Raw genomic sequence first — 12,787 nt, forward strand, 5'->3', positions numbered from 1 at the left:
CAGAAACACTTGTTAGAACAATGAACTTAATGGAAATGATTAATGACAAGGATGTCCCCTGGAGGTGTGACATCTCATCGTTACGAGGATCTTAACCTGCACATGGTTATATTTCAACCATAAAATCCTGTGCAAACTCAGAAAGGCACTAAATATTTTTACTACATAGGCTACTACTACTACTACTACTAATAATAATAATAATAATAATAATAATAATAATCTTCCAACATGGGACCCATATGAATCTACATGGGTCCCCTACAGGTTTTCGGTTTTCCTACCACAGTCATTGAATGTGAATCACTCATTCAAGAGACTTTCTTGGTTAAAAATGGCCTTTCTAAGTTTATAAGTTATAGGTTCAGCTTATATCCAGGGTGTCTTTTTTGGAGATAGAAACCACAGCACCCTCAAGCTGTATTTTTATTTATTTTTTTAACTCTCAGACCTAAAAGTGGGATGGCCGCCAGTTGCTATCTTGTCACTTGTAGACCTTATCTTGTTTTTAATTCCATTTTGTGCCGGATATTGCTTTTTGGAGGTTACGAAGACCTCTTCTGGAACTTTAAGCCCTGTTAGCAAGGACTAGTATCACCTTGGGAATTGTGTCGGTCATCTGTTACCGTTTCCTCATTTGCATATGCCATGCCCTTTATTCTAAAGTAAAAGGTCGATAGCAATTTACAGCGGTGGTTTAAATTGGCTAATTGACTGCTAGACTTTATCCTTTATTTATTTTTGAGTGGTTGATGTCTCCTCGCAAGACTTGCAGTTTCACTGCAGGTATCTGTATGTCACTTCAGGTCTGAAAAGTTATATATCTGTGCGAGGATCCAGATTTCACAAACAACAATCTTCTCAGCCTGTGCATATGTTCATGAATATTCATAACTCCAGTTGCTGTAACACACAGCCTTCACAAGACCTCAAATTGAAAGGAACATATATCAGTCGGAACTAAAAACTGTTTACACCATTCTATTTGGAATGATCCTAAACAGGAATAAACCTCGCTGTGCTGTCGTCTGCCCAGCCACCCCGAAGCTCTTGTATACATCTTGTGTATGTTTTTAGGTGCATGATAGTCGTAGGGGCGGAAATGATTCCTGAATGTACTTTAAGAATTAGTGTAGTAAATGAATAACAGCTGACCTGGATCTGTTTAGGAAGAATCAGTTTCATAATGCTACTACTTCATACATAAATCACATCATGGCTTCGTTCCAAAGTACCTCTTGAACCAGCATAAACCCTCCAGCAAGCTCAGGTCGGGTGGTTTGGGATTATTGGCTCGCCCCCAGGGTTAAAACTAATTATGGCAGAGATGCTTTTAGGTTGTTCACTGCCAAACTTTCGACAAAATGCTCAGCAATTTGAGACTACAAACTGTGCCAAACAACTTTATGTATAATATTTTACTGATCTGCTGATTAGTGAGTTCATTCAGGATCTATAGATTTTATTTATCTATTCTTTATTATTCATATTTTATTTAATTATGTATTTACTTTATTTTATTTTATTTTATTTTGTTATTTTATTTTATCCTGGGCCACCGGACCATGTGGCAATTGCCTTAAAAAATTGGGTTCAAAGATGAATGCCGCTTTAACTCCCCCCAAACACTTTCTGTTTTGTCAACACAACACATCCCAGTAGAATCTCAGGGGACATCTTTGAAATTTGACGTCTCTGTTTGGACTTGGACTGATTTTTGTGAAATTCAGCATTTAGACTATGACCTCACATGTCCTATTTATTTCACAGTTAACATTGTGCATTTAACATTGTGTGAAACATTGTGCTCATGTCTTTGAGCTGCTTAACTGGCAAATGTCACTTCATCTTCCTGAAGCAATTGCAACAGTTTAGTGTTAAAAGAGTGTTTGCTGTGAAAAGAGCATTGTTGAACACGGATACAAACTCCGCCAGGGATGCTTACGGGCTGTGTTTGGTTTTAGGCCAATCTTGAGGACCTTTTTCCTCCACGTGGCGAGTTCTTGAGGGGGCGAAGGAAGAGGCCCGAGAGAATCCATTAAACAGCGCTGCTAATTTATTGAGAACAAGTCACGTAGCCTTGAGCCGCGCTCGCCCTGTGATTAGCCGGGCTGGTGCGGTGGTGCGGCGCAGCAGAGTGGATAATGACAGGACACGGGACGTGCATGTGAGAGTGCACGCATATATGTGTGTGTGCGGACATGCTTGCATGTAAATGTGAATGTTGCAGGGGGCGAGTGTGTGTCTGAATATGCAAATATACAAGGTGTGAGTCATTTAAACACCATCGATTCGAAGCACAGCTATTATGAACCTGCACACAGAGGAGTGTGGAGTAGGCCTCACTTCATCTCTGATGAATTGCTACATGGTTACACCTTGTCTCACACATATTCAACATATGATGTATAGTCTTGATACAAATCTAGTTTTCTACAGTATGTTTCTAAACATTTTCTCATTTTCTGCCACTAAAGTACTTCAAAACCACATAGACATTTTTCAAGAATGTAGAAAGTAACAAGGACCCGACTGGAAAACTGAAAGAAAAAAAAGTAGCTCGGTGGGACAAATTTCACTTTTTTTCTTTTTTAATGACTTGAAAACTTGTTTTTCCCCATTGACTAAATTATATTGTTATATTTCAGATCATTACATTCCTTTCATTAACTGAGATGAAAAGACTTCTCATTGCTATAGACCTTGATTCTGCACACAGAGGTGTGATTTGACTTCATAGCCGTTCATAACTTGGAACATCAATAACAAAAACAAAATTAAAAAAAGTCAAAATTAATTAATAAAAAATCCTACATTTATAAAAGCATCTCTAGGACTCAGTAGTTGTTGGAGAAAGAAAACCATGTGCAGAGGCAGTGGAGATGAATTATTACGAGAATAGCCAATACTAAATACGTTTAAAAATCAAATCCACAATTTAAAACTATGTCAAACACACACTTTAATGATTTAGTTTTAATTCAATGGCATGTTTATGTTCTGTGGGAGGAGATCAAACCCACGCATGCACGGAAAGAACACACAGGCTCCATGCAGAAAGACCCCAATCCATCACTGGAATCGAACCAGGAACCTTTTTGCTGTGAAAGAACCGAATAATTGCCACCTTATTGTACGTATGTGTGTGGAAAGGCTCCTCTTAGAATCGCTGGGTGACAGGGAACAAGCATGCTACCCCTGCATGCGTGACTGTCACCGCAGCATTTTATTATCACGCTCTTCACATGGACAGGCGCACAATCTGACTTCTACTAAGCCGACTCAATCGGTGCCGGAACTACAGCTTATCAGCACAACTGAAACAGTCTAAAACCCCCAAAACTGCCTTCCCACGTCTTTTGTCCATCCAAACCGCGCTGGGTTTAGCTCAGTGCCTTTGTTGCTGGCGGAGGTGGGATCATACCGTGGTCAAGGCTCGCTCTAAGCCTCGCACTGTGGTGGGCTGCATTTAAAATACTCCCTCTTGGTCTTGTTCGCATCTTTCCGCGTTTGGTATTGTTCCTGCCTGTGTTGAGCTCTTTCCTTTTTTTTTTTTTTTTTTTTTTTGTTCTTTTAAGATTTTCTTCACGGTGATCTGCACTGGGAAATTCCTCCGCGATAAAGCCTTAAAGACATAGCCGAAGCACCCAAAGCCATTTTAGTTTTTTAAAACAAAAAAGGCAAAGGTAGAAAGTTCATCCTTGCCATTTACCCACGCCTGGGTCATTCCATGATGCTTTGAGTCACCGGGATCCTAATCGTCTCATCTGCTCTGCCCCCTCCGGCGGTCATTGTGATGTCACCGATTACATCTGATTGGCGCATTTGAATAATGAGGCTGTTTGAAAAGCCCATCATCATTAGTTCCGGGGATTGAGCAGGCACAGTTGTCAAAGGTATGGTCACAAAAAGCCAGTGGTACCCAAAAAAAAAATTGTACTTCCGGTGATACATCTAAGGAGTGAGTTACTCACAATGTGTTAGAACAATGAGGTTGACTTATGTAATGTTCAGGCACCAGCGAGTACCAGCTCTCCAAAGGTCTTTGAGCGCCAAGGGGCTTTTTCATGTGATTAAATATCTTTACTTCAGGAAGGGCAGATTATCTGCATGCGCAATCGCTGTATAACAACTGTGAAGTGCAGAACGAATTATCAGCCTCACTCTGTAGTCGGAAAACTCATGATAATGTTCCCCAGGATAACGCCGGCGTCCCTACAAACAGCAAAAACCACGGAGAGATCCTTCATGAATCACCACAGCTTCCATGCTAACACTGCATTTAGCCCTTCCCTATGAATTTAAGCAAGTGAACGCAAGCTGCAAGAACTATTCGGGACACGCCAGCTGCTGTGTGATCTCAAGTAATAGTAATATATGCAGTTTCTGTTGCTCAGTAACAGCAATTCTCTGACTTGTATGCTAATAGTGACCTGCGGATGTGGCACTATTCTAAAAGACACATTTTATTGCAAAATAGAGAAAATAATGCGAAAACTCCTCGTTTGTTTATTCGCGTTATTATCACAATCGATATCTGATCATGGCAATTGACATGGGATGCATTATTTGATCGATCTGTGCCGCTTGAGTCTTTTTTGAGAAGCCTATCTAACAAGGGGGGAAATACTGAGAGTCGTTTGCAGATGGCTTTTCTCTGTGACCAATCTATTCTTAGAGAATTTTTTTTTGATTAAAATATTTGTTTGCACTGCAAAATAGTTTATTGTTCTTGGAAATAATTATGTTTGGTATGGGACTGAATCAAAAGATTTTAGAAAATAAAGTAATTAGAACCGGCCAAACACTAGTCTGGATGAACGTCCGAGGAGGTTACAAGCTTTTATAAAACAAACCCAATCGTTTTTTTACAAACTTGCAAACAAATGCTTGAAGCTTTTGGAGACGATCTTGTCTTATGCTAAGTTTGCAAACGCTCTCTTCAGTGTCCTTATTTCCTAACTGCTCTTCCTTCCCAACATCAACATGATGAATGAAAATATTGTCGTTTTTTGGATGTTTTTGGCGACGGAAAGTCTTTTTCTCTGCCGAGCACTCATTCTTACCGAAATCCCAGATGATGTCTGAATTAGCTTTGGTGGATGTTCAGTTCCTGCATGAGGCGGCGGGATGAGGCGGTGGAGGAGAACCAGAATGTCGTTCTTCAACTTTTTTTGTTTTGACAGAAATGAACTCGCATCAGTGATTCAATGCTTTATTACCCAGCGGTGATGCAGCTGCCTTTAAGCAGTATTGTTTATCCACCGTTGGGAAATACATGAACTTTATTCATTATCACTACAGCTTATCTTGCATTCAGAGTCCCCAGGGGGCTGGAGCCAATCCAAGCTGGGCGGGGTTGATCGTAGGGCAACATATAGAGACGTACAAGCATTCACTCTCATTCACACGTCTGGGCATTGTGGCGTCTCCAAGGAACAAACTGAATGGTTTTGGACTATGTAGGAAAAACATGCAAACTCCTGTGGGAATCAAACCGTGGACCTTCTGACTGTGAGGCCGAAGCGCAGAACCGCTGCGCTGGATGTGCAACTCTTACTTTATAAACAACCAAAAAACCTCTGCTGCCTGAAAAATGAATCCTGTGCATTTGTTTTTTTTTCTTCTTCCTGTCAACAGGCCGCACACACACACACACACACGTAACGGCAAGTATAAACAGGCCTCTCGCACTCACAAATAATCAATACACATGTGCGTATGCATGCACGCACACACACACACACACACGCCCACACACAAAGGTATGTGAATCCATGCACAAACATTGCAGTACTAGTAACTTGCTAGGATATGGAAGTTTCACTGCACTGTGTATATGGGATTGTGTGTGTGTGCATGCATGCGCACATGTGTATTGATTATTTGTGTTTGCGAGAGGCCTGCTTATACTTGCCATTGTACATTATACAGTACAAGTACTGTAGAATATCTTATCTGTTCATTCCTTGTGGAAGTTGTTCACATAGTCATTTCTTGTGTTTTCATGCATTTAATCATGTGGAACAGGAGATTGTGCAGACAAAAAAAAAGGGAACTCGGAGCAGCATGTTCAGTCCTGTGAAAGTCGTCCGGATGAGTAGCCGACCCGGGTGAACCCGGTGGTATCGCTGCAAAGACTCCAGTGCTTGTCGTGTGGTTGAAATGCCACGGGCCATAAACGGGAAGGTTTGCAACCCCGACTCCTCGCTTGTAAAACATCTCATTGACCGTTGATGAACAGGCCGTAAATGTCACATGTAGCAGCAGGTAAAGAAGCTGTTCGTTGAACGGGTTTAGGACCGTGTAATGGCAATCACAAAATATGTCATGACGCATGGAAACGCGTTTGGTTTTGATTGTGGATAAAAGAAAAAAAACACAATAAATAAAACATTGGTTTGTGATAACCTTGCTAACAACTAATATGCCTCTGCTCGTTGTTGCAAATCTACAGAAATGTTTTTGGTCACAACAGGTGTTAGCTCGCCCCGTCCACATTCCTGACATGCCCGTCTTACAAAGCCATTTCATTCATAAACTTAACCTTTCTGACCCACCTAACTAAAATAAAATGCCTCTACTTTATGATCTTAAGGTGCCAGAAAAATAGTATGAACTTAGTGATATGGAGAAAGAATTAATAATAAGTAAATAAATATAAATATGTAAAAAAATAAAAAAAATCTTTTAAAATAACAGAGTGAATTGAAGATAAAGTGTTTTGCTAAAAATTATTAGAAAATCAGACTTTATCATAATAAATGCCCCCCCAAAACAACTTAATTAGCTGATATACTACATAAGCTAATATACTATATACATGCATGTACACATATTCAGTAGTATGTTTTATACGTGTGTGTGTGTGTGTGTGTGTGTGTGTGTGTGTGTGTGTGTGTGTGTGTGTGTGTGTGTGTGTGTGTGTGTGTGTGTGTGTGTGTGTGTGTGTGTGTGTGTGTGTGTGTTGTGTGTGTGAGAGAGTTTTTTTCAATCTTTTATTCTTTCCAGGTGCAAGAATTTGATTTATATATTCAGCAGAGATACAGTCCAAACACGACTCCTTGCAGTATTCATAATCCAACAGCACGAGGAACAGATGGAAACACTTTCGGTTGCTTTTCTGCAGCCTTGTTGCAAATAGAACTCAAGCAGCCTTACATAATAATTGTTTGATCAATCATTTTTAGCCATTTGATCGTTTTTACTGTATTCTCGTGTTTCCAGTTGTCAGGAAAACCCCCCGATCTGTCGTACATGCTGAGTTTTCGGTTTGTGATGCGCTTACGTCCCCTCTACTTCCTCTGACAGTTACATCTTCAGACTCAGCTGCACGCGGCTGGGCCAGTGGGCCATCGGCTACGTGACCGGTGACGGCAACATACTGCAGACCATCCCCCACAACAAACCGCTGTTCCAGGCCCTCATCGATGGCTACAGAGAGGGCTTGTACGTAACCTATCACACGCTCTAACCCTGTCTCTCTCTCTCTCTCTCTTTGCTTGCGTATTGATGAGTTGAGCGAAACTCCACTGCGCTCGGGCCTGGATACAAATAGGAAATGATCAAGCGTGTCGGAATCAGTCACAACTGGTTTGCATGGCCTTTACGTTTTTGGGAGGAACATCCTATTTCTGAAAGCCACTTCCTCGATGAAAAGTGTTTTTTTTTTTTTTTTTCTCGTCGCAGTGAGCGAAGAGGATGTCTTTGAGGTTTGGGCTTTTCTGCGAGGCTATCTGTTTTATCTCTTATCTGATAATCTGACAGTCCCCAACAGACAAATCAGCTTCTCTCCGGTTAGTGCGCCGCGCCCGGCCTTTCTTGGCCATCAGTCGCAGCTAGCTGAGGCCGTTCGAGGAGCGCCGAGCCTCGTCAGAAGTCTGACAGAAAAGGGGTTGCGGGGTGTCCTGTGTTTTTGATGAAAGAGGGACACCCCATCACGTGTCCTCACAGTCAGGCTTCAAAATCTGTGTGTGCGCTATTTTACAATTTTCAGCACATTGACAAATCAGTATTCGGACTGTATTGATAATAATAATAATTCTGATAATACTACTATTCTTGTTTACTTAAATAAGGGTATAATCCATTGTTGTTTTAAATAAAGAGAAAATCTCCATGTTATCTTACATTGTGTCCTAATTGTAGCAGGAGTAAACAGAGTAAAGAGACGTCCAAAGGAACATAAAGTACTCAGAGACACACACGCAAATACACTCAGTAATGTTTGGCTATCAGGAAAAGGGAAATTATAATTATTGAATGAGTAATAGCTTAAATACTTTCAACAGGGTTTTAAGTTGTCAAGCAGTTGCCCATTATTTTTTTATTTTTTTTCGCTTTTACTGACAAAGCTGTTTGTGCAAATTCACCGCAGTGAAATAGTCCAGTTCGAGCAAATCTCATGGATTTAAGAGGATCAATAGAAAGCATGTACACACAAAACCACAGAGGGAAAGAGGGGCTGTCATTTAAAGCCTTGTTACTCCAGCCAGATGTAAACATTGTCTCACATTCGGTTTAGTTGGTCACATCTCCAGCACTCGAAAAATAGCAATACATTGTTACTTTTTATTTTATTTTATTTTAATTTATTTTATTTTAATTGATTCTTGTTTTTTCTATTATTCATTTTTATTTTTCAGAGGCTCTCTTCACAAACATTACTCCATAGTGAAATGCAAGACGTGTGAAAGAATCATCAATCGTTTGTTCTACAGATATCTTGGATCTATACAAAAAAAAGAATCTCTTTTTAAAATTATCATGAAAAACAACCACAATACCATATCAAGATCTCAGCTCTACTTTAATAATAAAATGTTAAATGAAGATTCATATCAAAAAATGTACTATTGGTCACTACCTGTACTTATTTTAAACTGAACTGTTTGATAGTCTGTGCGAGCTGTGTGATCGCTTTGCTGTTAATAAATCTCCTTGCACCGGCCCGCTTAGACGGTAAAGGTGATTCAGAATGTTGTTTGCATAATGGGAGAATTCACATCTTTGGATTTGCATTTATAGAATAAATGCATAAAAAGGGCACATTTTAAATGCATCAAATACTCAGTGTGCAAACCGTGTCGCTCTCCGTCCATTTGCTGTTATCAATTTTAAATAATGTTTTTATTTGCCATTGTTAGGAAGAATAAAATTGTTTCATATTTGGATAGATTAAATGATCTTTACCGGACTCAGATATTCCCAACCAGTTCGAAATACTAACCTTATGTTTCTTATTCCCAGCTACTTGTTCCCTGACGGCCGCAGCTACAACCCAGATCTTACTGGTTTATGTGAGCCGACGCCTCATGATCACATCAAAGTGACGCAAGTGGGTGTTTGTGTGTGTATGTGTGTGTGTTTGTGAAAATGTGTACATAACATCCATATACTAAAGGATTCTTGGCTTTAGTTTGTAGAAAACATATACCTATGGAAAATTTTTTTGTAAGCGTGTGACGACATGCGATGACTCACCTCCTCGACCAACATTCAGATCCGAGAGCAGCGATTCTGAGCGGGCTGTGATTCAGCAGCTGCATGACCTTTCTGTTCTCCTCAGATTTTTTTCAGAAAAATGTTTTTTTCTATTTTCTTTTTTGCATGTGTTTGTTGGCCCCTCTAATGTTTGAGTCGATCTTCTGCAATGAAAATGTGATTTTCTTTGTGGTGAGAAAGTAGCGGATGATTCGAAGGCCGGTGTGATAGGAAACGTTTTCTATCTCGATGCTGAAAGTGTTTGCTCTGATACGATTCCATCTAAGAGCCCCTCCACTAACAGCCCCTTTTTTCTGCGCCAACAGGAGCAGTACGAGCTCTATTGTGAAATGGGCTCCACATTCCAGCTTTGCAAGATCTGTGCCGAGAACGACAAAGATGTCAAGATTGAGCCCTGTGGTCACCTGATGTGCACGTCATGTCTCACCGCCTGGCAGGTATCGGAGTGAACGCTTCATTTAACTCCTGTCTAGAGTGAAAAATTAAAATGAAAGGATTCGACTTGAGCTTATGTGAATTAATATTTTCAAGTGAGAATTGAAGTTATAGCTAAAAATTTAAATTCTCTAATTTTGTTTTTTTTTTTTTAATCTTATTTTATTTTTCTAATTTAATTTGACTTTTTATCCAGGAACATAAAAAAAATAATTAATGTCTGGCCCCTGCTAAGAACAGCAGATAAAGTGTGAAGAAAGAAAAAATATGACTCAAAGATAATTAGTTTTATGTTTTAAGTGCTGTGGGTGGTGCAGTGGTTTTTGCGCTTTTGTCTCACAGCAAGAAGGTCCCCGGTTTGATTCCGACATAATCTTTTTTTGGGCTTTTCTGTGTGGTGTTTGCGTGCGTGGGTTTCCTCTGGGTTCTCCAGTTTCCTCCAGCAGTTCAGAAACACGCAGGAGGTTCATTGGAGACCACGTATTTCACCACATTGTGAATTAGGGAATGTGTGCGGTTGCGTGCGTCTACATGTGACCCTGACCCTTGACACCTCAGAGCAGGATAAGCAGTGTAGATGATGCACGAATGAATGTTTTTGGCGATGAGTAAATGAAGCCTTTGGAATACTGATGTCAGATTTTGTGCAGCTGAAAAAAAAAGTCTCACCACGTTTTGTTTATTTGTACTCAAGAGAGGATTTTGCTGAGCGTAATGAATCTTAGCCTGAATTGTTTTAGGTAGGAATGTGTGGGAAGCCAACCGCAGACGGTTCCTGGCAGTAAACAATTCTGAATTTGATAATATAGTCTCATAGCTTCAGAGTTACAGTAGTTACCAAAATTAAGGGATTGTGTGTTTTGCAGTTCTGGGCAGTGTTGATTCCGAGGGGAATGAGAGGAAAGCCTTTTACGAGGCCTCATTGTATATCTGCATGATTGACACGCTGCTCCTGAAAAACAAGATGACGGCTTCCTCCTAAACAACCGCCGTGAATGATAACCGATTTAGAAACATGATAAGAAAAAAAAAAAAAAAGCATCAAATGCCTCCATGCTGTTGAACTGGAATATTCAAGAGTCCATGAAAGCCTTGACACGTGGAGATGCCCTAACAGCATGCTTTCGCAGCTGGTGTCACTGTGTCGGGTTTTTGGGCCAAAACACGCGGAAATATGAGTCCTTTAACAGTTTCTTTTAACTTTTGCAACTGTGTTATAACATTTGAAAACTGGAAGGAATCTGCTCAGGAACTTTCCTTTGGAGATGTTCTTTTTCGTCAGACAAAGAAACTTCAACTAAGCCTCCGCTCGCAGGGAGGTCGGGAGATAGCGCCTGGATTTTCTATTTTTCTTCTCACTTTTGAGTGAGACAAGACGACGGAACAAAGGAAATGTAGTCGTCAGTTAAACTCTCCCGTCACCATCTCCTCCTCGTGTCGTGATCCAGTGTCCACCTATGTGCCCGTGGCAGAGGTGAAGACCAGGAATGTGCATGCAGTATGCCGAGCCCGCATCGCCCGCAGTGCCGCTCCGCTGTGTCCATTGTTCTCATGTACTCATTCATGCATCAGAGCAAAGTGTGTTTGCAATTATAGTAGCTAATGAGTCATTTGCATCAAGCCCAGAGACTCTCTACTTCCCTGCATCTCCCTCCTGTCTCTGTATTTCTGTGATATAAAGAGATTTCTGCACTCACCCTGATATTACTGATCAGGATACGTGATTCATTCTGCGGGCCTGGAAAGGAGAGCGAGCAGATCGGTCTTGCAATCTCACGTCTTCATCGGAGTTGTTTCCCATCGGCCGGAACGACATGTGTTGCTTATCTTTTGTTTGGCTTTGGAGATAGACTTCCACAGTAAATGATCAGCGGTGGCGCTTTAAACAGATGTTAGTGAGAAAGCGTTTTATTTTCAGACTGAAATAGTCTTGCAAAGACAATAAAATAATAAATTAAAATTAAATGAACCTTTGGTACGGAGCGTCTTGGCAAAATAAGCTGTGATAAGCTGTGTTTTTATTATTGTTATTCCCCTGAAAAACAGTTGCGTCCTTCCTAAATAGCCAAAATATGTTTTGTGTGAAAATCACAAATGAAAAATGTTCATATTGCAACCAATGTGTTAGCAGAGGGTTTAATTATGCCAAATTAATCAGCTTTCACAGATGCAGTCTGTTGATTCAATTTGGCATCAACAATAAGGATGACGCTAAACACCCGAATTCTTCTTTTAGATTAAAAATCGTAATATCAGCATCTCGCAGGGTTTATATTTCACAATATGTGGTGTATTAAGATTCACCTTAAGGTCGGAGTTTCATGACTCAACGACACATCGTAAACCCGAGAATTCTATGATAAATAGTCGCTTGACCTCCAATCGCACCGACGGACATGTCAGGCAAGATTGGTTCTTCTTCCAATCTCCCTCTGGATACCTCCCAGCAGATCAAAACCCTTTTTTTTTTGTCCCAGACAGGTCCACAAACAGTTCAATAGTCTTTGACGTGAAACATCCCGGAGGAGCATGGTTGTCATGCTCACGCCGCTGTTTAGTTCTCTAGTTTTGTTCTCAAGCGGTTCAATTTCACGGCTGCAAAGCGGGAAAGCTTTTTTTCCTTGGGTGGCTTTGGCCCGAGTGTTTCCGCAGGTTTTTTTTTTTTTAACAAAAGAGCGCGGTCTTTCCAGAGCTCGCTCCTCGGCACTGTAAACAGCAGGATTCAGCAGCACCCACGTTTGGAGTGTTTGTTTGTCATACTTCCTGTTATGACAACTCGCCGTGACCCCACCTCCTCCACAACCCTCGTCGAACCGCTCGGTGACGTGTGCCATTCTGGGTGCAGACG

General features: G+C 40.7%; 1 protein-coding gene across 1 annotated transcript in view; it reads left to right on the forward strand.

Moving 5' to 3' along the window:
- Positions 1–12,787, forward strand: part of cblb (Cbl proto-oncogene B, E3 ubiquitin protein ligase) — a 67,154-nt gene that overhangs the window by 39,858 nt on the left and 14,509 nt on the right. The window contains exons 7-9 of the mRNA XM_086160673.1: positions 7,312–7,449; positions 9,250–9,337; positions 9,810–9,941. Coding sequence (XP_086016799.1) covers positions 7,312–7,449; positions 9,250–9,337; positions 9,810–9,941 — 358 coding nt within the window. The remainder of the gene's footprint in view (positions 1–7,311; positions 7,450–9,249; positions 9,338–9,809; positions 9,942–12,787) is intronic.

This window comes from Fistularia commersonii, chromosome 15 (assembly GCF_037954325.1).
Source record: "Fistularia commersonii isolate RoL2024-O1a breed Wild chromosome 15, RoL_Fcom_v1.0, whole genome shotgun sequence".
In the NCBI taxonomy this organism is placed as follows: Eukaryota; Metazoa; Chordata; class Actinopteri; order Syngnathiformes; family Fistulariidae; genus Fistularia; species Fistularia commersonii.